The 23,223-nt window shown below is 49.2% G+C and overlaps 1 protein-coding gene across 8 annotated transcripts in view; it reads left to right on the plus strand.

Moving 5' to 3' along the window:
* Window positions 1-23,223, plus strand: part of mef2aa (myocyte enhancer factor 2aa) — an 80,347-nt gene that overhangs the window by 45,843 nt on the left and 11,281 nt on the right. For 4 of the 8 annotated variants that reach the window (XM_035525156.1, XM_027003947.2, XM_035525157.1 and 1 more), the window contains exons 5-7: window positions 11,970-12,071; window positions 12,171-12,305; window positions 14,526-14,751. In XM_035525156.1, the coding sequence (XP_035381049.1) occupies window positions 11,970-12,071; window positions 12,171-12,305; window positions 14,526-14,751 (463 nt within the window). Of the gene's footprint in view, window positions 1-11,969; window positions 12,102-12,170; window positions 12,306-14,525; window positions 14,752-23,223 lie in introns of all 8 variants that reach the window. The other 4 variants (XM_035525159.1, XM_035525161.1, XM_035525160.1 and 1 more) reach the window with 2 other exon arrangements.

Consider the following 23,223-nt stretch of genomic DNA (forward strand, 5'->3'; position numbering starts at 1 on the left):
ACACACACACACACACACACACACACAGACAGACAGATACATACACACATACACACACGTTTCACACACACTGTGCAACCGCTGGCCCTGGAAGTTGGGAGCCATTTTCTGAGTCTGCAAGGATGAATCTCAATGGGGTAGGGGGGCTTCTTTTGTGTTTGATATGCACAGGTGACAGCATAAAAGAGAGGGATGGAAAATGACATTTTAATTGGGAAATGGTTAAGTTAGTAGCTTGGCTTGCGCCTGGCCAGTCTGATACAGCTGTGTTTGACCTTTGCGCAGGGATAGTTACTCCACTCTGCTTGTGCATGTCTGCGCTGCTGCCTTAACGCAAGTCGAAATGCTTCTGATTTTTTTGTTATAATTGCTGTCAAAAGTGGACACACCTTAAAGATTTTAGTTTCTGTTTCACTTCAGATGCCCTGTGATCCAAGCTAACGTCACTATTTGTAGGCTGACCAGCCGAAACGTTTGCAAAAACCTTTTTGTTCTTGGCAAGGTGGGAAAAAAAAATAGTTTGTGACATGATAGTTGGAAAAATCGTATCAGACCCTTTTTTTTAAAATGGATATCAGTTCAGTTCAGATATCACCTCAATGCTGTTTTGTCTTTAATGCAACGGTTATTAAACCTTGTCTAATTTCCCTCATGATCTGTAACATTTCGTCTCATTTCGACAATCCTCGTCTCCTCAATTCTCCCGAGCTCGCCCCAACGTCTCTTCGCCCCCCCAACTCTTCTCATACTCTTTCTCTTCTCTCGCTGAGGCGTCTCAATATTAAAGAAGCGATTATGCCAAGCCAAATGTCAGCCATATTGACACAAGGCCTGTTTTATGGGACAGTCAGATGCAGCAGAGGCGTTGTTAATAATCACCACCAACCATAACTAATGACAATAGTGCGGGCTGAAGAGATCAAGTGTCATAACATTATAACTGATTACAGCTCCTTGAATTCTCGAAAAGCGTGACAGATGCATTAGAGAACAGACACCAGGTGTGGTTTAAAATTATGACTGTGAGATCTTACAAACGGATTATTTGGAGGTGATATAAATGTCTGGCTCTGAATTCACATTGTTGATCTGCAATCGTTTCACCACGGCGTCGCGATACTCGGAACTCCTTATAGACTCCTGGTGCGCATTCTGCCTGTCCGCTGTCTACTTATCAAGGACTGAAATAGTTGTGCCCGTGCGCCAGGTCACTGTGCCACACCGCATCGCCGCAGAGGCATAGCAGTTCGTCACTGTCTAACAACACCTTCTGCTTCCAACCCTGTAAAGTGACTCTCACGTGGATGTGCATCGTTGCTGTGCCATCGGGGCCCGGCGGCACGCCCTGTCAACTGCAGCGTCTGCGCTTGCTCTCTCTCTCTCTCTCTCTCTCTCTCTCTCTCTCTCTCTCTCTCTCTCTCTCTCTCTCTCTCTCTCTCCCACAACAGCGCGGCCGTTTAGGCGAACAGGAAAACCCGGTCGTGAGGCACGCCCCCCCCGACAAGCATTCTAGGAAGGCTCGTCCGCCCGCATAACCTGTTCCGTCAGTCCACACAATCAAAACAAGCACGGTATTCTAAGAACTGCGTGTAGGGTGAGGCGGCGGGGAGGCAGTTTACGTGCAGTCACTAGAGTCAACTAAAAATAACCCGAAGACTGAAGTAAATATATACGTTAGCAGCAGAAATAGCGTCACTATCTTGGTAGGACTCAATAATAATAGAACCAAGCCTCTTACTGCTCCCGATTAGGTAGAGATCACAACCCATGCTACTATACAAACAAGACAAAGTAAACATGTCTTTCGGGGGGGGGGGGGGGGGGGCATTGTTTTGCTGATGCTTGAGAGAGGATGTAATGTTACTAGTGGAAAAACGGGTAGGAAGTGAGGATCGTGGTATGTGTAGTTTGGCTAGTTTTGGGTTCAAAACAAAAGGAGACATTTCCATTGGTTCTGTCAGGAGTTCCATCTTTAGGTTACATTTTGAGGAAGTCCAGTTGAGGTCTCAGCCTGGAGAAAAAAAAGAAGATATGTCAGATATTATATGTGGTTCCTGAATATTCTCATTTTCATTTTGGAAAGGCGGATGAAAACGCCAGGGCTGCATAAGTGACCTGGTGCTGTTCCTCTTCTGCCAGGGTGAAGCACACATGTCATGTGAAAAAACACTTCCTTAATTTACCACGCTGAGGTGCGCAACACTAATGGTGTTGGACCAAGTGTCCCACCGCGGTTCAAAGTGCCCTCTTTTATAGGACAAGGACTCCGGTCCTCTGGGTTTCTACTTTAGGACAGGACCAAAGCTCCCATTCGGAACATCCGTGTTTTTCTTCTTCTCTCTTTCCCTTAACCAAAACAATGAGGTTTTTTTTCCTTTCTCTTTCTGTGCATTGGTTCATATTGCCCCAAAGTGCCTTCTGTTTCAAAGAACACTTGAGGCATGTTTTGAAGTCATGGTAAAAAAAAAAATGTTTTTTTTCATGTCTTAAGTGTGACCAGGTTGCTGTGGAAACACTATTGCGTGTTTACTTCCTAACAGAGAACAGACCGTGAGGAAGGCGGCTCAGATCTTTCTCATTCACAGCAGGGACCCAGGCACGTCGGCACGAGAGAGAGAGCCGAACAAACACAGCGGCACGTCGGCCGGAACCTTTTGCGTTCGAGTGCCGTCTTTCTGTTGTTGTGTTTGGTTCGACCATTAGCACCGTGACGCATCAATTAGTGGAGCGAGGCCGAAAGGCCCCGCGGCGTCACGGCGACGCACGTGCGCTTGCGCGTGTGTGAACGTGCGTGCCATAGCCTGTGCTCAGCTCTTTCAGAGCGGCCCTTCCCGCACGAGGGCAGCGCTTGTTACCTGGTTACTGCCAAGAGTCTTGTTTTCAGCACATCCCGTGCCTCACTGACGTCAGCCACTCTCTGTCTATTTTTTTTCTCCTTTCCTCGGCCTCCTTGTTCGCTCTTCCTCTCTTTTCTCTCGCGGGTCCGATATATACTTTTTTCCTTTCCTTCCCCTGAAACCGGGCCTTCTTCAAGAGCCGGAACAGCACAGACAAAGCCATGGGAGGGAGGCAGAGAGATACGGCTCCCGAGGTAAACACTCGTCTCGAATACGAGTAATGAGGCAGCCTCTAATCTGGAGGGCTCAGATGCAGACCCTGCTGACTCTGTGCAAATAGCCCTCGCGCTCATTCAGAAGCGCGAGAGAGGGGCCGCACTAACGTCATGGGGGCAGGGGTGTGTTCAGACGAATGACTCATTTCACTGGATTACTGTAGTCCTTCAGCAGGAGACCACAGGCCCCCTACCTCTCGCCTTCTGCACGGTACCTACGGGGGGGGGGTTTGGGGACACGTGCGAGGTTCACTCTCAGTGAGGTTTAATGGGGTTAAATCTGCTCTTCTGTGAGGTCATGGTTTTTTTTGGGTTTTTTTGGTCTTATTATTGACTTCTGGCTCAAGTTCTAAGGCTTATTTTCACTCAGAAATGCATTTGTTTACAGAGCTGGTTGTGAACGCGCATGGTTGGCCAGAGCAGTCCTCGTGCGTGAACGTGGATTCTCCGACCTGATCGTTTCTCTGCACACCGTGTACACGCGAACCACATTCTGGGCCTCCAACTCCACCGCAGGGTAGCTCAGGAGCTTACAAAGACGACGTTTCCTCGAAAGCCATTATGATGCGCGTGCCGCCTCGGTTGCCCTCTCAGTAAGGGAAGAAGTTCTCAATGGCCGAAGAAGAAAGGCAATACCGTGGCAGGAGCAGGAAGAACTTCATAGAGATATGTTGGAATATCACTATCGTGTTTCCTCACAATGAGGCAGTGCCTGTCAGCTCAGCAATCGAGACGCAATACGGCGTGGCCGAGCAAACTGACGTGCGGCTGTAATTGGCGCTGACGCTCACAGGCGTCACCCGCGCCACAGCGCCGCCGCGTTCCTGGGTGCAGGGCCTTAAACGCACCCTGCACGGGCGAGGACGCGGGTGCGACAGAGCCCCGCCTCCTTCCCCGCGCGTGCGGCTGGACTCCTTCTCGATGCTCTGGTGCTGAGGCAGAACAGGCGAAGGCCTTGGCGATGTATGTCCTTCTGCCGGAACTTAACAAACAAATCCTCTCCCTCGCTCCCTCCCTCCTCCCGGTTCCCATCAGCATCGGTCCCTGGGCGGCAGGAGACAGGGCTAATGGAGGCCTCTCCAGCTATTGATTATGTACCAGCGGGGGGGGGGGGGGGGGGGGGGAGGGGAGCATCACCAACACGGCCAAACACGAGTGAGTGTAACTCAGTAAGAGGGGGAATGGATCTGCGTCTCTCAGTCTCCCACCCAGCATTCTACATTACTCATGCTCTTTTTGGGTTTTTGACGCACGCGTATACACACACACACACACACGTGCTCTCTCTCTCTCTCTCTTTCTCTCTCTCTCTTTCTCTCTCTTTCTCTCTCTCTCTCTCTCTGCCTTTGTCTCTGTCTCTCGCTCTCATCTTTCTCTCAGATGCCACTCTTGCTCATTGTGCTGGCGTTCTCGCGTCTACAGGTTTCGGCAGTGAATTACTCTCAGGTGACGTAAGCTCAAACGACAGCTCTAATGGCCTCAGCACTGACATGAAAGATCCTTCCTTCTGGCTCCGGCTTAAATTAAGCATCCAAACCTTTTTTTCTTTATGTGAAGGTACAGTGCAGATGAACTGGCACATACAGTGACATACTTGCGCTTTCAATTAAAATTCCTTCGCTTGCAGCTCCGAATTGTTTGTAATCAGTGGACTACATTGATCCCAGTGGTGTAGTGGGCTGCCTGAGGATTACATTCAGACAGTTGACACTCCTTATAATCTAATATGCATATGCTTTGATGCAGCCCTAAAAAGAAATAAATAAAAATTTTGAAAATTGGCATTTCACTGTATTCCTGACTTCAAAAGGCCTTTGTGTGTAGGAGATCTTCCAAGTGTGAGTTGTACATGCAAATGTATTTTTTTTTAATGAAGATTTTTCACATGCATGTACATGTATACGCTTCCAAACGGAGAACTGAGGCACGGTGAGAACTGTAATGAGCTTTGCCGTGCATTGTAGCTTCAAAGCTCACGCACTCTGCTACGTCACTGACTCCTTCCCCTACACAAACACACCATACAGCCACACACACACACACACACACACACACACAGCCACACACACGCACACACACACACACACACTCACGCACGTATATCCCTTTTCCTGTTCCCCAGGTGTTTGCACGGGTTCAAACCGCAGAAGAGACAAAGACAGAGAGAGAGAGAGAGAGAGAGAGAGAGAGAGAGAGAGAGAGAGAGAGAGCATAGCGGAGAGGCAAAGAAAACCCCTCCCTCACGCATGGCCAGGGACAGTAGCTGAGTGGCCCTCATTCACCCACTCCCAGACAGGAGAACGTGGCTGTTCCTTACCATGCTTGAGAGGCCGTGAGCTCAAACGTGTCTCATACTCCTGCTGATATCCTCACATCGAGATAAGCAAGAGCTCAGGACAACCGAGACAGCACTGAGCTCCTTAGACTGAGGACCCGTTTGGGTTTGAAACGTTGGCACATGCAGTGCGTGACTCTTTCACTGAGCAAGGTTACTTTGGCAGTTTAGTGTGAACTCAAAGTGTGTCATTAGCTGACCTAATTTGGTCGGAATCGCTAATGACAGCACAGAGCCAGCCTCGTTCACATGAGGATATGGATGAGGGTTACCAAAGCAGTGCCCGGTGGTGTTTCAGAGCCCGGTGCTGTGTGACCTGAATTTAACATTGTGGGCTCAAGGTAGGCAACCAGCGCACAGGTCTTGTGAACAATGACACTCCTATATAGCATCACAACCTACACATGCAAATATAGCACACACACACAGACACACACACACACACCCACACACACGCCCGTGCTATCGAGGCCATGGTCACAGGGTGGTTTTCAGGGTGACTGCCATGGCAGAGCCGGAAGGTGGCTTGCGTTTCAGAGCAGAGGCAGACGAGTGAGGGTCACCCGGGCACGGATTGACGGAGGCGGCTGTCTGTGGTGGTGGAGGGCGGGGTTTGGGGGTGGTGCAGGCGGAGGTGGGGTGCAGAGTGCTGCAGTGCAGCCGGTCTCCGCTCTCGCGCTGCTCTCTCACTCTCCTCCTTGCCTTATCGGAACTCCTAATTGTCCTTATGAATATTTTAGAGGCCTGCAGGAATGGCAGCGATGGTGTGGTTGGGGTGGGGGTGGGGCCTATGGTTCCAGAGGATCTGATGGCTAATGATCCAATACGTCGACGGAGGAAGGAGAGAGGGAGAAAGCGAGGCAGCGAAGGATTACGACAGAGGGGGAAAACAAGGGAGCGATGGAGAGAGAGAAATTACGGAGGGGCGAAACGGAGCCAGGGAGCGGCGAGGGGGAAAGAGGCAGCGGGGAAGGAGAAGGGGAGATCCGTAGCGGCCTCCTCGGGCCTGCGTGGGGGTCCTGACCTGCCTGCCTCGTACGGTACAGTAGACCCAGAGCAAGAGATTGAGGCCAGCGGGGAGGGGAGATGCAGCCTGACGGCACATCGTCTGCAGTTCCTCTCCCTCTGAAGCCCGTACAGTGACTTTGAGATGCCTTCATCCTCAATTCTGAGTTGAATTCCCAGTCTGCCAGTCTGCACGGGAGTCTCAAAATACCCCCTGATTGAGAGAGCGTTTTCTCTCTCTCTCTCTCTCTCTCTCTCTCTCTCTCTCTCTCTCTCTCTCTCTCTCTCTCTCTCTCACTCTGGCAACTAATAGCTTTGTCGAGCCTGTCGGTGTTTAGTGTCTGGCCAGCTGCTTTTCTTAGCAGGGTAGCTATTGCTCCCCAAAGTGCAATGCACACTCTAATAGGACCCCATCATATTCATAAAAGCGATAATCTCAGCGGTCAACCGCTAGTAATTATCTGCCATACATGGGCACGCCGAGATGAAGGAATTCTTTCTCTCACGACGTGCCGAGATCTATCAATCCGGCTCCCGAAGTGCCCATAAGTCTGTGTGTTGTGTTTATGTGTGGCGGGCTGTGATGCAAAGCTATTGTCTGGCTTGACTCTGGAGGGGAGGAGGGGGTTGTGGGGGATATTGGATTTCAGTGAATATTGTGTTCTTTTTCTGAACAGCTGCCCCGTGGTCGTGATTAGCAAACATCCAGCCAGAGGCGGAGGATACAAACAAGCCCCACCATGCAGCTTCCTGCACGAGCAGCAAGCAGACAATAGCTCTGCAGCAGGAAGGACATGCGTGAGGTCACTTCCTGCCCTCCGCTCCGGTCACCCATGGTGGGGTTGTTGGTTTTTTTTTTGGTTTTTTGGGGGTTTTTTTTGAGAGAGGCTGGATAAGACGTCGGCAAGAAACATGGCTGGAAACATAACTAGCTTTACCAGAAAACCTGTTTCCTCCTTCGGTAGTCTGGTAAAAAATAAAATACAATCCAGAAAAAAAAAATGTAAAGGGATTGCCACAGTACAGCCACAGTTGTCATGGAGCAGCATTTAGGGCCTTGTAAGCAGCAGAGAGAGAGACACACACAGAGAGAGAGTGAGCAGATGTATATGCTACAGTGCTACAGTTAGTAGTGGCTCTCAGCCTCTCAGATGGAATGTATAGGCGGTAAAGCCTCTCAGCAGATAAAAGGCTTCCTATCAGGACCCTCCCTGTCCTGAAGTCTTTCTCTCCAGCTGTCCCGCATGCTCAGTGAAGCCCCGTTGATAAGCCCGTTTGACAGAACACTCTGGACACAGTGGTGAAGCCGCAAGGACCTGCACGCCACCTCACTTGGCTCCGTGGGCCAAATTTCAAAGAAGTTGTAGGTGAAATGTGGTAGTTTACCACATCAACCTAGTATTCCCATTTAGAAAAGTGTTTTGTTTTGGGGCGGAGGGCAGTTATAGCACCATGTATTTCTTACACACACACACACACACACACACACACACACAAGCACAAATGCTGTGTTCGTCACTGTGCTGTGCTTTGTTTAATCTAAGACAGAGGAAGGGCACTCCACCCTTGCTACAACTCTTTCACTCCACCCATCTCCCACACACCTCCCTCTCTCTTTCTGTCTACATGTTTTTCACTTTTTTACTCACACTCACATGCATACTTGTTTTTGTTTTGTTTTTTTTTCTCTCTCTCCAAGTCCATTTCTCCTTTATTTTAGATGTTGGGCTTTTAAACTTGCAATCTCAGCCTACTTTTGTATCTCCGTTTTATTCATGTACAGTACATGAATAAGTGAAACTCAAAAAGCCCTTGACACAGGGGCGGGAGTGCTCTAGCCCACTAATGGTTTTTCAAGGCACAGATCTGAGCCATTTCACTGAAAGTGCTTCACAAGGAACAGGTAATGTGGGTGCCTTATGCAAGAGCCTCACTCGCGTGCTATTTTCCGCCTCCCCAAAATGTGTTGAGATTATACGTTAGAATTTTGGATGTCGTTAAAACGTGACTCAAACAAACAGGTTGATTTCAACCATTTTTTAAATTGAAAGGAGCTGCTATCAACAGACTTTCATATCGCTTTCACTCATTCTTACACATCATTGACATGTTTATTTTTTTTTAAATGCACCCCGGGTGTTTGTGTGTGTGTGTGTGTAAGTGGGTGATTCACAGCACCTCAGTCTGCCTCTGAAGTATCGCTAAAGCAGTGTCCGACGTAAGGAGAGAGCTGAGTGGAAACTATCTAATCGAAGACTCGCACAGTGACACAAAGCAGTTGCTTTGTGTGCTCCAGCGTCTCGGCCTTTCTGTCTCGGCGTCCTGCTGGCTTTATGTCAGCTTCTCCCTCTCTATATTTTTTTGGTCTGGGCGAGAGCCACTTTTCAGCTTCATATAAAACACGGATAATGGCGTCCTCCCCACTGTTCCGTGACCCAGGCACTCAGTAGCTGCTGAATAGATTACCCAGTATGGGTCTTCAGTGTCCTCTCCAGCCCCTGTATACGGGAGGCTCGCCCCCCCCCCCCCACCTTTATGACACGCCTGCTGACGCACGAGGGGCCCTCTCTGGGGCCAACTCTCACCGCTCTGAAAACAATATACATAATCTCTCTGACAACCCGGGCTTGTTCCTGTCCAGGTCTTCCGCGCGACGTCTCACGAACGATGTAATCACCGTGCTCTCCTACCTGCGAGGAAAAAAATACAAAACACCGTATAGTTAAATGTGTAATTACGAATGCAAATGCAGTTTAATCAAACTTGGGATTGGCCCCGTGACCCCTCTTCCCCGCATTTAGAGCTAATGGATTCGGGGCCTTGCAAACACGCTAACGCTTGGCAACAGCTCACACCGCATCGGCGTGTAGCGAATGTGGCATTTGAGGATCCGACAGGACGAACGGCGTCAAATGACAACAAGTGTTGCAGTGGGGTCAGTAACGGAGGGGTCTGGTCGGGGGAGGGGGGGGGGGTGTCATGGCCGATGACCTTCGCGCCACCTTCTATGGCCATGCTGGTGTGTGGAGGCTCCTGATTGGCTGCGCCGGGTGATGAGGCGGGTCGGCAGGTGCTGGGGAGAGGCCCACCTGTTTGGCCATGTGCTGATTTAGTGATCCGTTTACTGGGAGCAGCGGGCAGAGACTGTGGGACAGCCAAAACATGCCAAGTCATTTAAGAAGGATTTATGAGCACTGCCCCAGTGCCCTGGTCCATAAAGCACTCCGCATCACAGCCTGAGAATCTGTCTTTCAGAGGCTATAGGTGTCCCGTATGGGGTGTGTGCGTGTGCGCACATTTCTCTTCTACTTCTTGTTTATGCCCATAAGAGGCGAGGCTCACCCCTCCTGGGCCCTTGTGTATCAACACTAATCCCAGCACTCTCCCTGGCTCAAACACCCCCCCCTCGCCCCCCGCCCCCGCCCGGGGTGCCGCATTGCGTCTCTGCGCCGCATAACTCGCGCCCTGCCCGCCGCCGCCGCACCGCGCAGCGTGACCTGGCACCCGCACCCGTCCATCAGAGGCCCCCTCCCAGGCCTGGTGGGGCCCAGAGGACAGGCGTGCCGCTGGGGTTAGCGCAGAGGGCGGCGGCCCTAGCCCGCTCCCGCCCCCGGTCCTCCGGTCCTGGCCGCACCGTTGCCCACATAATGAGCAGGTTGAGACTTTAATTTGCAGGTCCTGATGGAATCTGTGGCACTCTTGGGGAGAAAGTGCATAGTTTCCCGGGTAAACACAGCCCTGCGAGCACACGGAGGCCTCCGTAAACAGGAAATGACTCAGGAAGGCGTTGCTCAGAAAGAGAGAGCCATTCTCCCCGACCCGCCCTAAACAGTCGCACGGGTACACCAAGGCCCTCGGGAAGTCATCTGCAGAGGTACTGCTGCGCACTACAGACTCGGAGATGTGGCATGTAGGCCTTTCTTTATGCGCAGGGTGTGTGCGCGTATGCGATTACGCGCAGTCAAGGTCTGGTGCAGCAGTGATCAAATGCACCTTATTTGCTGAGGTGACGGCAGGCCGATAAAGAACCGTCTCGCTTATGGCCCCTGCGAGAGTGCCAGCGCGATGACGCCGCGCGAAGGCGATGTGAAAGGGGAGAGAGCTCCCATTGTCATGACAGTGCGGTGAATCTTCTTCACCGGCACTCGCGTCGCCAGTGGAAATTCAGCTCCGCACGTAGCTGAAGGCTATAGAATTGCGTGGCTGACGTACGCATTTAGAACTTCCACAGGGAGGTGTCATAATGCGTGACGTAGCCAGAGCAGGTCCAGAATGCTGAGCTGGGTGGGGCACGTGGCTAGATGGAGTGGACAGAGCAGCAGATAATGGTTTAGTTCATCTGGATAAAACCCAGATCTTACTCTACTGCTGCAGACGTGTGTGTGGGAGGAGACACACACGCACGCACACACACACACGCACACACACACGCACACACACACACACACACACACACACACACACACACACACACACACACACACATACACACACACACAAAACACTGAGAGGCGTGTGAGTGCATATAAGCCTTCGACAGAGGACTTCCTGCAATGTCCCCAGATAGACCACACTACGATGGACTCTGGACAAAACCCAAGACATGAAATACAAATAATAATACAATCTTATTCTTTTACACCGAGCAATCTGACTATCAGCATAAAATAAGGTTAATATTTTCCTCTTAAATATATCACAGTAAACCAGGCAACAGTTCTCCCGTTGCTCTTTGCTCTTCGAATAATGCTCTATTTCATGGTCAAATAAGCATTAGTGAGTAGACATGGAGATTCATTATTGATTCACACTTCTCATACATAGCTGGGCTTTTGTGCTGGAAGAAACTCAAAAAGGCTTCGAAAAGGCCTCGCGGTGGGACCTTCTTATGTGAGGCTGGCTTCCAGCTGGGTGGCTTATGATAACTGAAAGATAATGAAAAATGCACACACACACACACACAGAGTGAGCATGATTGGGCTTCTCCTGAGCTGAATTTTTCACAGAGGCGGAGGATAAGGACAGACAGTTCACTTTCCTCCACAGTGGCTAATGCAGTAATCACTGAGCAGGCGTCCCAGCGTTAGCTGGAACTGCGTTAACCAAATGAGCCAGTGGCCCGCTGTCGGTGAAAGTGTGACGCAGTGCTTCCACACTGCCCATTCTCCACTTACTACAACACGCATGCAGCACTACATAAATACGTCCATAGTGCAGATTTGTGTCGCCTGTTTTCTCTCCGCCAAACTAACCCTACAAATGTATATAAATAATTTATATTCAAATGTGTCTAAATAATGAATATGTTATTAATCCATGGTTTATATCAACTGTTACTACTGTAAATCATAGATATTTGAAAATGTCATTGTGAATAATGTTTTCTTCTAAGAACGGTGAATGTCCTTAAAGAGATTTGGCCAAAGCTAGCAGCCGGAGCTGGGCCAATCACCGTAGCCTCAGTGTGTTTGCATGTGTCTGCATACGGTATATGTGAATTTTCCGATTTTATTGCAGAAATTAAGAACCAAAGGCCATAATGACTGTGCCAGTCCCGATGCCGATGACTGTTTTGGCCACAGTCCCCTCATGGACGACCGTTTCGGCAAACTAAGCGAAGAAAGTGATTTAATATGCAAGCGCTCTGGTGTAAGTACCGCCTCCTCCCCCCCTACTGTTTGGTGTTGATTCCTCTCCCTGTGTTGGTGTTCACTACAGGCGCTAAACAAGAAAGAACACAGAGGCTGTGATAGCCCGGATCCCGATGCCTCGTATGTCCTCACCCCGCACACAGAAGAAAAATATAAAAAAATTAATGAGGAGTTTGATAATATGATGCGAAATCATAAAATCGTAAGTAAACGCAACGTTCTTGCTTGGCTTTGTGGCAGAAAGGATGCTCGTGACCTCTCCTTTTTTGTTTGGTTTTTCCCTGCCCATTACCCTTCCTGAAGTCTCTGTCCACAGTTTTTTAATGCCGAATTTTTTAAGCATTAACCCGTTAATTCACGTTTTATTTCTTTTTTTCCTTGTTTAATGCAGCCCTGTGTTTTTTCACACCCTGATAAGATCACATTGTTGCCTTTCTTTAAAGGAAGGCTTGACCAAAGACTTAATTCCACAATGTCTGTTGTGAAAACCAAAAAACCGCTGACAGAATTTGAGTGGAATACGTTATATAACAATGAAAACATTTTTTTTTCTAAAGAAAGAAAAAAAAAAAAGGAGACAGATTTATGCTGCCATGAAAAAGAACTCCCTGGGAAGATTCCTGCAGTAGAGCGCAGTGGCATGCGTATTGACAGGTTCTGTGGCGGCGGTGATTGATGCGTTCTTTTCCACGAGCCCAGTTTACACCCTGGCAGATCTGGAAATTGAATCTTTTCCTTCAGAGCTGCATTCTGCCCAGGTCATGTGACAGACAAGAAGATTGTAGGGAGCTTGAGTGTTCCAGTGCCATCTCTCTCTCTCTCTCTCTCTCTCTCTCTCTCTCTCTCTCTCTCTCTCTCTCTCTCTCTCTCTGTATGGCTCTCTCTTTCCTTATGTCTCTCTCTCTTTTTCTCTGTCTCTCTCTCTCTCTCTCTCTCTCTCTCTCTCTCTCTCTCTATCTATCTATCTATCTCTCAACCCCCTTTCTCATTAAAAACATTCTCTTTTTCCCATGCTCGTCCTGGTGGGTGATAACACCTGTGCAGTGTGTTCTTCTCTCTGGGCGATTCGTTTAGTTCTCTCACGGCCTGCTATCGCCGCCCCAGTCAGTCTGCTCCCTCTCCTCTCAGATCCCACTGATATGAAGACGTTCCTTACAGTCCAACTGCACCCCCCCCCCCCCCCCCCCCCCCCAAAAAAAAAAGTCAAACAAAAGGACTGCAACATTTATGGAGCTTTTTTGACCTGATACAATGGTGATCTTATTGCAAGTGGTGACCATAACATTCTGCAGAGAGTGTTGAGAAGATCCCTCCTCCCTCACCCGCACTATCTGACCTGCACATGAACAAAGCATCACTTCTTTGTGCCATTAACACACTAATAATATCACTAACTGGCTCGCTGTAGTGTGCTACGAATGAAGTGGCCTCCCCGCTCACACTCACCCATCCGGAAACACCGGCTAATCAGCACTGCACTGTTCCTGTACTGGACCATATTCATAGTCTCTCATACGAAAGCTGTGCTCACGTTAGTACATCCGAGAAGAAAAGTAGTCTTAGTGTCTTTATTCGCACTGTCCTAATCACTTGTAAGGACACGCAGTGTGAGCTCACAAACGGTCCCTGTAGGTGAGTGTGTGTGTTCCTGTGGACTAGGCTGAAGTGCAGTGCTGACTATTGCCATGCTTGACTGGGGAACTCCAGGAGCGTCGTGCCGATATCTGCATGTTTCACACACGTACACAGTATATCTCAACGTATTGTTATGTATGTTGTGCGCGTATGAAAACTGGTGCAGTTAGCAGAGTGCGAGAAGGAGAGCTGTTTTCGGACAGTGTTCCTCATGCTAGGCAGGGCATTTCTGGAGAGCCCAAGGTGATCCTGAGATCTCTCTCCTGAGATTACCTTTTCTTTCTGTGTGCTATCCATCTTCTGGTTTACACCATTGTTTGATAAAAGCACCAAAGCCCAGGAGTCGTCTTTCACTTCTGATAGAGGCCTGGAGATATGTACACACTTGGACACACACACACACACACACACGCGCACACACACACACACACACACACACACACACACACACACACACACACACACAGCTATTATGAAACTTATACCTAGGCTAAACAAGATCAAGATTCAAATAAAAAAACTTTCCATGGTGGGATTGTCATGTTATTTTATTGTGCATTACAGCATTACAGTTTAATATAGTAACCAAATGGATATTAGCATCTTTGATAACGTGATACTTAAGTGGTTATAGTGCTGTCTCTTTGACCTTGTACTCTATAAGCTCTCCCGCTCAGAGCCGCTGAAACTCTTCATGTGTGTGTCGGTGTGTGTGCGCGCGCGCGCGTGTGTGTGTGTGTGTGTGTGTGTGTGTGTGTGTGTGTGTGTGTGTCCTTCCTGCCTGCAGCCCACAGCTCTGCCCCAGCAGAATTTCTCCATGCATGTGGCAGTACCAGTGACGAACCCCAACCCCATGTCCTACAACCCCGGGGGCTCTCTGAGCAGCCAGGGCCTACCAGCTGCCGCGGCCTCCCTGAGTGACGGCTCCATGCTGTCCCCTCCCCAGGGCTCCCTGCACAGAAATGTGGTGTCCACCGGCGCCCCCCACAGGCCGCCCAGCACGGGCGGCGCAGGTCAGTACGGCTTCGCCGTGCGTTTCCGAAACTCGGTGCAAAAAACGGTGGCAGTGCTACGTGTCCGTTTGGACCTGTCAAGTAATTTTATTTTCTGGTTTTAGGAATGAAGTTAATTGATGGCACATTCTTTCCTTTTCTTTTCAGTTTCTCATTTCTTTTCGTCCATGTAGTGGAATTCTATATGCACTATAGTCCAGTGATAACGATGTCAGGAGGAATCCAGGGGCAGTTGTAATTTCACTAAAGTGTTCTCGGCCCTACAAATGAGAGACTCTGTCGTGAGTCTTTTTGCCATGACTCGTTTAATGTAAGCAAACGAGGAGGCATAATGTAGGCGTGGACACTGGGAGACATGTCCCCACCACTTTTTGAAAGTATATTCTGAAAACAGCCTAAATAACAGCTTGCTGCAGATACCATGACAGCATTAGAAAACGATTGTACTTATATATCACATAACACGTCGCCGAGATAAATAAATATGGTAGAACCGACATGTTATGAAACAAAAATGAATACTTCATAAAAATAAATAGTAAACAATTGCTCTGCAAACATATTTAAAAACCCCAGTGCTGATTCTTCTTGAATAGTTCATCGACAGTGACAGGCTTAACAAACGCGGCCATAAAAGCCTCGTGAACCTGTTCGTTTCACTCCACGCACTGCTGCTCTACATGCGAATGGGAAAAGGGCAGCCGTGCTGAAAGCTACACCCGGCCTGCGCTGTCCAGAACACAGCTCCAACCAGGCCCCGCACATCAGCTCCTCCACCCACTGTAGGGGAAGCTGATCTTCTGTTGGCCATAAAGTGAAGTCCACATTGTTTCTCAATTAATTCAGCAGCCATCTGCTTTGACCAGAGGAGCCTTCTGACAGATGCGCGAGGCGACCTATGACAGTTCAATGTTTTTAACCTAACACAGAGAGACGGACGCGTCTAAAATGACGAACCAGAAAACCGACAGGATACGAGACGAGAATCCTGGAGGGTCAGCTGCGCTTTTACTGACTGCTTTTAACAGAACTCGAATATCTTTCGATGGCAAGCATTTTCTCCAAAACCCAGCAATTAGCTCTTGGTCTGAAAGACTTATTGTCCTTGCAGGGTGTGCCGTACTGCTTGCTTACTCTCTGGGGTTAATCTTTGTTGTTGTAACTACTATGTAGTTCTCCGTGTCTAGCATTATATGTTCCCTTCTAATTACTGTTATAGCTAGCATGCAGGCTCATGGCACCAGCAAACAGACAACAAGAACGTGTACCTGCATGCGTGCGCGCGCCACTCAGACTGACGTTGCTGTCAGTGAGGTTGGAGCTTTGAGCTTCTCAAAGCTGAGAGCTGCCCAGCGTGCAGCAGTGGTGGATGAAGGACGAACGTTCACTCTGGCCTTTGACTTAGAGGGTCTTATTCCGCCGCTGTATTGTGAAAGAATACAGTTTCGCTGTTATGGTGTGAAGCCTTTCACGACACCACTGCTTTTTATTATTTTTTTTTACTGGTGCGTCATCGTGGTTCCTCAAACTGGAAAAACCAAAAGGATGAAAGCGTTTTTTGAAAGGATAAGAGACTTTGGCTCTGGGGTTGTACTGTTATGTCATGTTCGGCTGCACAGGCGCACGCTAGGCTGCAGTGTGAGAGGGACCTGCGTATCGTGCTGTTTTAACACAGTATGGTAAATCCACTTTGCAAAGTCTTCGAACACTTCAGAAATTTTAAAAGAAAAGTTTCAGTGGTTCACCTTGTACCTTTTCGCAGCGGCGGAAATACCAGCCAACGCTGGGCTGGGTCTGTTTCTGCAGCGAAGTGTCTGGAGGCTTTGCTAGAAGGAGTGCGTGTGAGTGTGTGTGTGTGTGTGTGTGCGTGCGTGCGTGCGTGTGCGTGTGTGTGTGTGTGTGAGAGCGTGTGTATGTGCAGAGAAGGGAAACTGCCTGCTCTGCTTCTGTGCTGCGCAGCACCAGTGTGGTTTCACCGCAAGCCCCCTGCAGTGACCACAGCCATGGCCAAACTCTCACACATGCTCCACGTGCTAGCACACGCTTCCTGTTGTCAGCCTACACCTGCAGTCGTAGGCGAAGGTCGTGGCTGCAGAGACTTGCTCGCGAGGCTGATCTCTGCCGTCCAAGTCACAGACGAGGTCTGTGAGAAATGGCTTGTTAACCTTTTTCATTAGAGCGCACCCTGCACCTGGAGGTCTTTTGAACAAGAGAAAAAAACCATGAAAAAAAAACAAAACAAGTCACATCAGACTGCAGGTTGTCATAGCAACTCATTGCACCATTATGGTCCTTTGGAGTGTAGTTGTAGTGAGTGCACCCTTGTCGATCTAGGGCTCGTTCCGTGACACACAGGGATGCTGGGAAACATAAGATGATGCGGGGCGTTTTAAGGAGTCGGACGTTTTGTTAGGGAGACATGCTGGCTAGCCCACGCGATGGTGCGTCCTCTGGGGTGACCGACGGCTGCTCTCCTGGCTACAGCACGGGTGTCTTTACCTCTCCTCACTCCTGCCTCCTGACCTTCTGTGACCCCACTCCTAACCGCTCAAGGCGAAGCTTGACCAAGTGCCACCATGGCTAAGGAAGAATTAGACCTTTCAACCGTCGTTCGGCCCACAAACACGTCGATTTGATGGAGGCGTCTCTTTAAAGTGCTAATGCAGACCAGGCAGTAAGTTCCCAGTCTGCGCTAAAGTTCTCCAGTTCCATCGCTGCCTGTCGCCAGCCTGTGTCACCTGCCTTCCCTCCTCAGTGTGGGTACCCTCCCCCCGTCTCCCTGACATATTTGGGAATCTAGGTCACGCACGCTCACTACCATCACAAGCTTGTGATGGATGGTAAAGAGACTTTGTCCCTTATGAGGACAACAGAAGGGAATTGCTGGTGATTCGGTTCTGATGGCTTTAGATCGCAGTGCATTAATGTCTTGCTAATCTCGTTCATGAAGGGATATTTGACCTGAGCATGGTAATGTGGCAGAGAGTGAAGACTATAGTGACCAGATAGCATCTCATCTGCATAATACTACTCGATTCCCTTCTGTCTTTCTATATTAGCGGAGTTAGCATACTGGGGCAAAATCATTTTAACAGGCTCTAGGAGCTTATGTCATACCGCTGAGTTCTGAAAAGTGAAGCGTCACTGGTGAGCAGCGGACATTTGTCCAGTGTTTTTTCGTCTTTTTTGGACAGAGCGCAGGTAAACAGAAGAGTGCTCGACAGAAAGGGTGGCAGCTGACAGTGTTCCAGCCCTGCTGCTCGTGTGTACACATGCTGTCGAGTCACCAAGGACATGAGCAAGGTCATGTGCCCAACTGCTCCGTGCTGACACTTACAAATACCAGGATCGCCTGTGGTGTCTTGCAAGCCGCTCTGTCTGTGTCGGTGTGGGCGGGCGGGGGGGAAATTTGGGGGTTAGCGCTGTTTTTTCCAGCCCCAAGGAGCCTGACCACCCCCCACCCCCCCGACTGCTGGAACCAGAGTCAGCCCTAGGTGGGCTCTGCACGTTGACTCATTTTTGTGGTGTCATTTCTCACCGGCGACGGGTTGCCAGTGTGAGGCATGGCATGGGTTCTGCGGAGGGCTCGGCGTTGTGAAGCACTCGTGAACAGTGTGACGGTCTGAGATGGCTAAGCGCTGATGCTCACGCGTGCTCCTCCGGGGCGGCGCTTTTTGTCCGAAGCCCTTTAGGGGGACGCTGTGTTTTCTGCCACTAATTCAGAAATGACTAATCACTAGTAATCACTAATCACTAATTTGATGCCCGCCCCCTCCCCTTTCTCCCCCTCCCTCCCTCCCTCCCTCCCTCCCATAGTTTCCTTCCCTCTATTGACAGGTGCATCTGTTTTTCCCGATAACCTAGTAGTCCATATATGGCAGGCGCGAGCCTGTATGATGCCTAACCCGGCAGCGCACAAGCATTCCGGCCATGCCATCCGTCATCTGCAGATCACAATGCGTGGATAGGCTCTCGCAGGCACTTGGGGGATGTGACTGGCAGAGACAGGTGGGCTTTGACCATCTCTCTGTCGACTGCATGCCCTCACACACATGCGCGCACACGCCGCACACACACACACGCACGCACGTCACATAGTTATTGCACACCGAGACAGAGAGTATTAGACGCCCAAATGTGGTGACGTGGAATGACAGCTATATGCAGGGGAATGATCATTAAACTCAACCATGCACAGCCAACACAGACTAGAGCAGTGTGTGTGTGTGTGTGTGTGTGTGTGTGTGTGTGTGTGTGTGTGTGTTGGAGTTGTTCTGTGTGTGTGTGTGTGTGTGTATGTGTGTGTTTATGTTTTTTTATTTAAAATGCCAGAATTCATGCACTTAATGTTGATCATTCAAAGTCAAACTTTTTTTTTTTTTTTTTTTTTTAAATACTGGTCAGATATTTTTTTCTGTAAATCCACCAGCATGATAGTGGAGGGCTTTGAACTAAGTTGTTTATTTTTTGTGTTAACACGGCCTGCTTTCTGAGAGGAGGGAATGTGACCCCGGTGCTCTGCTATTCTCCAGAGCCATGCATAGCTAGCAGGGGCATTGCAGGGTGTGGCTGGTGCCCTGTGCCTACGGCTCTCAGCCCCTTGGCTCCCAGGCTGGGCAGCGCAGCTGTTGTTTGTTCCAAACAACCCTCAACCAGTGCGTCAGCCCGCAAGACGAACCACTCCTGAGCTCCTGTCAAATGGCCATTCCGCGCATAACTCTGATGATTCCCGAGCAGCAGACAGCCGGGGGGAAGGGGGGTTGGGGGTGCGAAGGCCGAGCCGGAACGCTGGACACGCCACTCCAGCTAACAAGGAGTGAGAGCAGATTGTGGCGTGGTGCTGCGGATCACATCGGAAGCCTCGGGTTTGGCACGAGTTGAACTCACGGCGTGACCTTCGGAGCAGGGGGGCAAAAAATCCCCAAACTCTTCGCGTTCCTATGCTCTGTTTTGGTGTAAGCAAATCTTTTTTTTGGCTGCATGGGCTAGCATGGCTTGTCTTCCCTTCTCTCTGTTTCGGGGCCTATGACCAGTCACTGGAAGACAGGGTGACTCATCACGTCCCTGGAACAAAATGGTTTACTTTACCGCTGTTATTCGTCTCGCTACTGCCGAGCGCCGGAGCTCCTGGCTTTGTATTTCCAATTACACTCTGCTTTTCATGTGTGGAAGAGGAAGAGAAGCTTCATGTCAGTCATCTCAAACATGCTCTGATGTTGACTGACAAATCTGTGGAAGCTTTAAAAAAATGGGCTTTTTTTTTTCTACTGACACACCATATTTTCATGTAAAGCAGCAGAATGTCGTCACACATGGTGGATTGGAGAAACTGTTCAACCCAGCCTGAGAGAACATGTTAACTTCTCATATGAACTACACCTGAACTACACCTTCTCATATGAACTACACGGCTACACCTGGACCTGAACAATCCATTTAACAACTACAGTAGTGTTTTTTAAAAAAGTCAACTGATATCAAATTTTAAGCCCACTGAAGGAATTATGTCCCCCCCAAAATGCTAACACAATAACATAGCTGAGTGAACGCGAACTTGCTCTGGCTAGTATTCATTTATAGCTAGCCAGTTTTTGGGGCAAATTCTTCCTTTCTGAACAAAATAGTTGGGGTGTATTACCCTAAACCCAGTCTTACAGTAAGAGGTCAACAGCACCTCACATATATAATTATAGAACCGTGCAAAGTCCTGAGACGTCTCCTGAGGAGAAACGGCTGCCTGTTCTGACTGGGTAGGATGTAGTCGAGGTAGCACGGCCGATCCCACTAACCCCCTCCTCCCCCAAGCAAAGCCAGCTGACTGTGCAGCGTCAGTCCTGTTCGCTGAAGAGGAGCGTGCACGTGTGCGTTTGCAGGGACTCGTGGTCCCAGGGCTATGTCTGATGCAGCCCAGCACAGCCTGCGTGTGTCTGGGAAGCGTGCAGCTCCAGACGGTGGTCCACGCCTCTGTTTTTTGTGGATCAGTCTCACTTGATCCCCAAAGATTTTGCATCATCTTTTTTTAACCCACAGTCTCTGCGAACATCTGTGCCGATGTTTATCCTCGCGCTTCAGCTTAGTGAAAAAAGACTCATGAGCAGGTAAAAATCTTTTAGCGTACCAATTACGTTTTTGTTTACTGTTTTTGTATGATATGGGTGATCTGAGGCGACGTTATAGCAGACCTTACAGTATTTTCTTTATTTTCACATTCACTAGAATGTACTATAATTGACACCACAACTGAAAGGTCATGAGCAGACTGTGTACTGGGTGCCCGGGCCTTGTCTTGTAGACTCGTGCGTCCTAGAACAAGTTCACTGTGTGTCACCCCGCACAGGGAGGCAGCCATGTGGCGCTCGATTTCCAAAAATATGTTCCAGAAATATGTAGCGGGTGTTCCGATGAGCACCAATTAGCGAAGTAACGCAGTGTCCCGGCAGGCACTGTCGGACCGGACCTCCAGTGCAACGCCATGGCTGCTCCGCATCTTCCCTGTTCTGTTGTTGGAACGAGAGCGAGGACATTCGTCCAGTTACGCAACGTGCCTAGAAGCACGGCACGTTTCCTCATTAATACCAAGTACAATCACAAAGCCTGCTTGTACGTCTGAAGAACATTATATTCCGCCTTGCCTTAAATGCCCGACGCACTGTCCGGTTTTACCAGCGGCGTTTCTAACCCCGGACTCTTTTTTTTTTTTTTCAAGAACTCGAGATTATAAATGATATTTATTTTTGTACTAAATGGCTCTCCAAGTAAAATATGAATTGGATTTCCTTGGCGGCAGCTGCTGTAGCACTCTCCTCGGCCCACATTGTTCTTGCGCGAGGTTTCCTGAGCCAAAACAATACGGCTACACCCACTAAGGAGGTGCTGTTCAGCCTCATTAATTAAAACTATAATTAGAATTCGGTCTCTTTTCCACTTAATCTATTAGGGAGGCCAAGCTTTGATTCTGGAAATTCATTAGACTTTTCTTCCTCACACGCTCATCTCCCCCCCAGTCTGACATGCAGATGCTTAAGGTAATGATAGCTCAGTACTTCTCAGTCAGGCCTCATCTCCTGCTTTGTGGTGCATTCTGGAGATCAGACTTGTGTTTCCAGCTTTGAAGAGGCGACAAAATGTTTTTGTTTGTATAGGCAAAGTCATTACGAGCGCAGGCTCCCGACGGGGTTTTCTGCACTGTTCTGAGCCACACGAGACTCCGTTCAGGAAGGCGCAGTTTAATAAGGCATCTCCTCTGCGCTCCACGTTCATTTAGGGGTAATTTTATGGCGGTGTGACCCGGCGGGGCCCAGCAAGTTGCAGCATGAGCCGGGCACAGACTGCACGTGCCGGTGGCGGTGCGCGCCATACGTCGGCACGGCTCAGGTCATCGCCGGCGCCCAACCATGAGCACGTACAGGTGCTGCCTTCAGGGGTCTCGTGGCCTTGAGCTTGTAAAGCGAGGCCACATGTCCTTCGCTGAACCGAGAAGCGCAGAGTCAAGCGAGCTTGCTGCTGCTGTTTTTGGGTTTCACTTGCCGTGTGCAGAGCAACACCTCCAGTTTCAGAAAAGAACTCCGGAATGTTTTCAGGGGGTGATGTCATAGTTCAGCGCTCCCACCGAACGCTCTGAGAGATAGCACCTGTTTGCTCTCTGTGCCGAGCCCTTGTGCACATGCATACATTTCCTGTTGACAGGTTGATATTTTATTTGCCTTATTAAATATGCCCTGAGCAGTTTTGCAGCCTAGCTGGCCCTTAAGTGTGTTGGTTTGGGTTGTATTGTTTCCAGTTTCAGAAACCACTTTCAGCTGCAGATGAGCATGTCAGTAATTTTTGATCAAGAGTTAAAGATAAGTTTGCTCTACATACTCTCTATGCTCGTGAATACATCTCTGAATTCAGCTTATTCATTGATGGACAATGATACATAAATTGTATCCTAACTAATAATCCTAACAGTTCACATTTATTTTTTCTTTCTAATGTCCCATGTCTGCTACATTTGATTAAAGATGCGTGCTTTCAGTTTGTGATGATGAGATGATGATTTGAAAGGAAATGTTCCCCGTGAGGTGTCTTACCTGACAGTCTGATAGATTGGCCTAGCTATACAGCACAGAGTCAGGCTTCAACAAGCCATGCTTGGTTATTCCAGAGATATGCATGTATTTCAAATAATTGCTCGAAAAGAAACTCTAAAACACTTTAGTTATTTTATACAAACAATTTCTGTGCATTTGGATGTAGTGTCCTGGCACCCGTTCTGCTTAGCAATGTGCGTATTGAGTGGACTGTGCGATAAATGTAGCGAGTTCCTACTTCCAGGGGCGAGCCAAGGCACGGCTCCGACTCAGCCAGCATCTCCGCGGTGAATCCTGACCCCATGCCCCACTCTCCGGCCGTCCCAGGGCCGCCTTGTACAGGAAATGAGTGTGCAGGGGAGGCCTGAAAACCCCCATAACATTTAATGAGGTTGCCATC

The sequence above is a fragment of the Electrophorus electricus genome, chromosome 4, assembly GCF_013358815.1.
Source record: "Electrophorus electricus isolate fEleEle1 chromosome 4, fEleEle1.pri, whole genome shotgun sequence".
Classification (NCBI taxonomy): Eukaryota; Metazoa; Chordata; class Actinopteri; order Gymnotiformes; family Gymnotidae; genus Electrophorus; species Electrophorus electricus.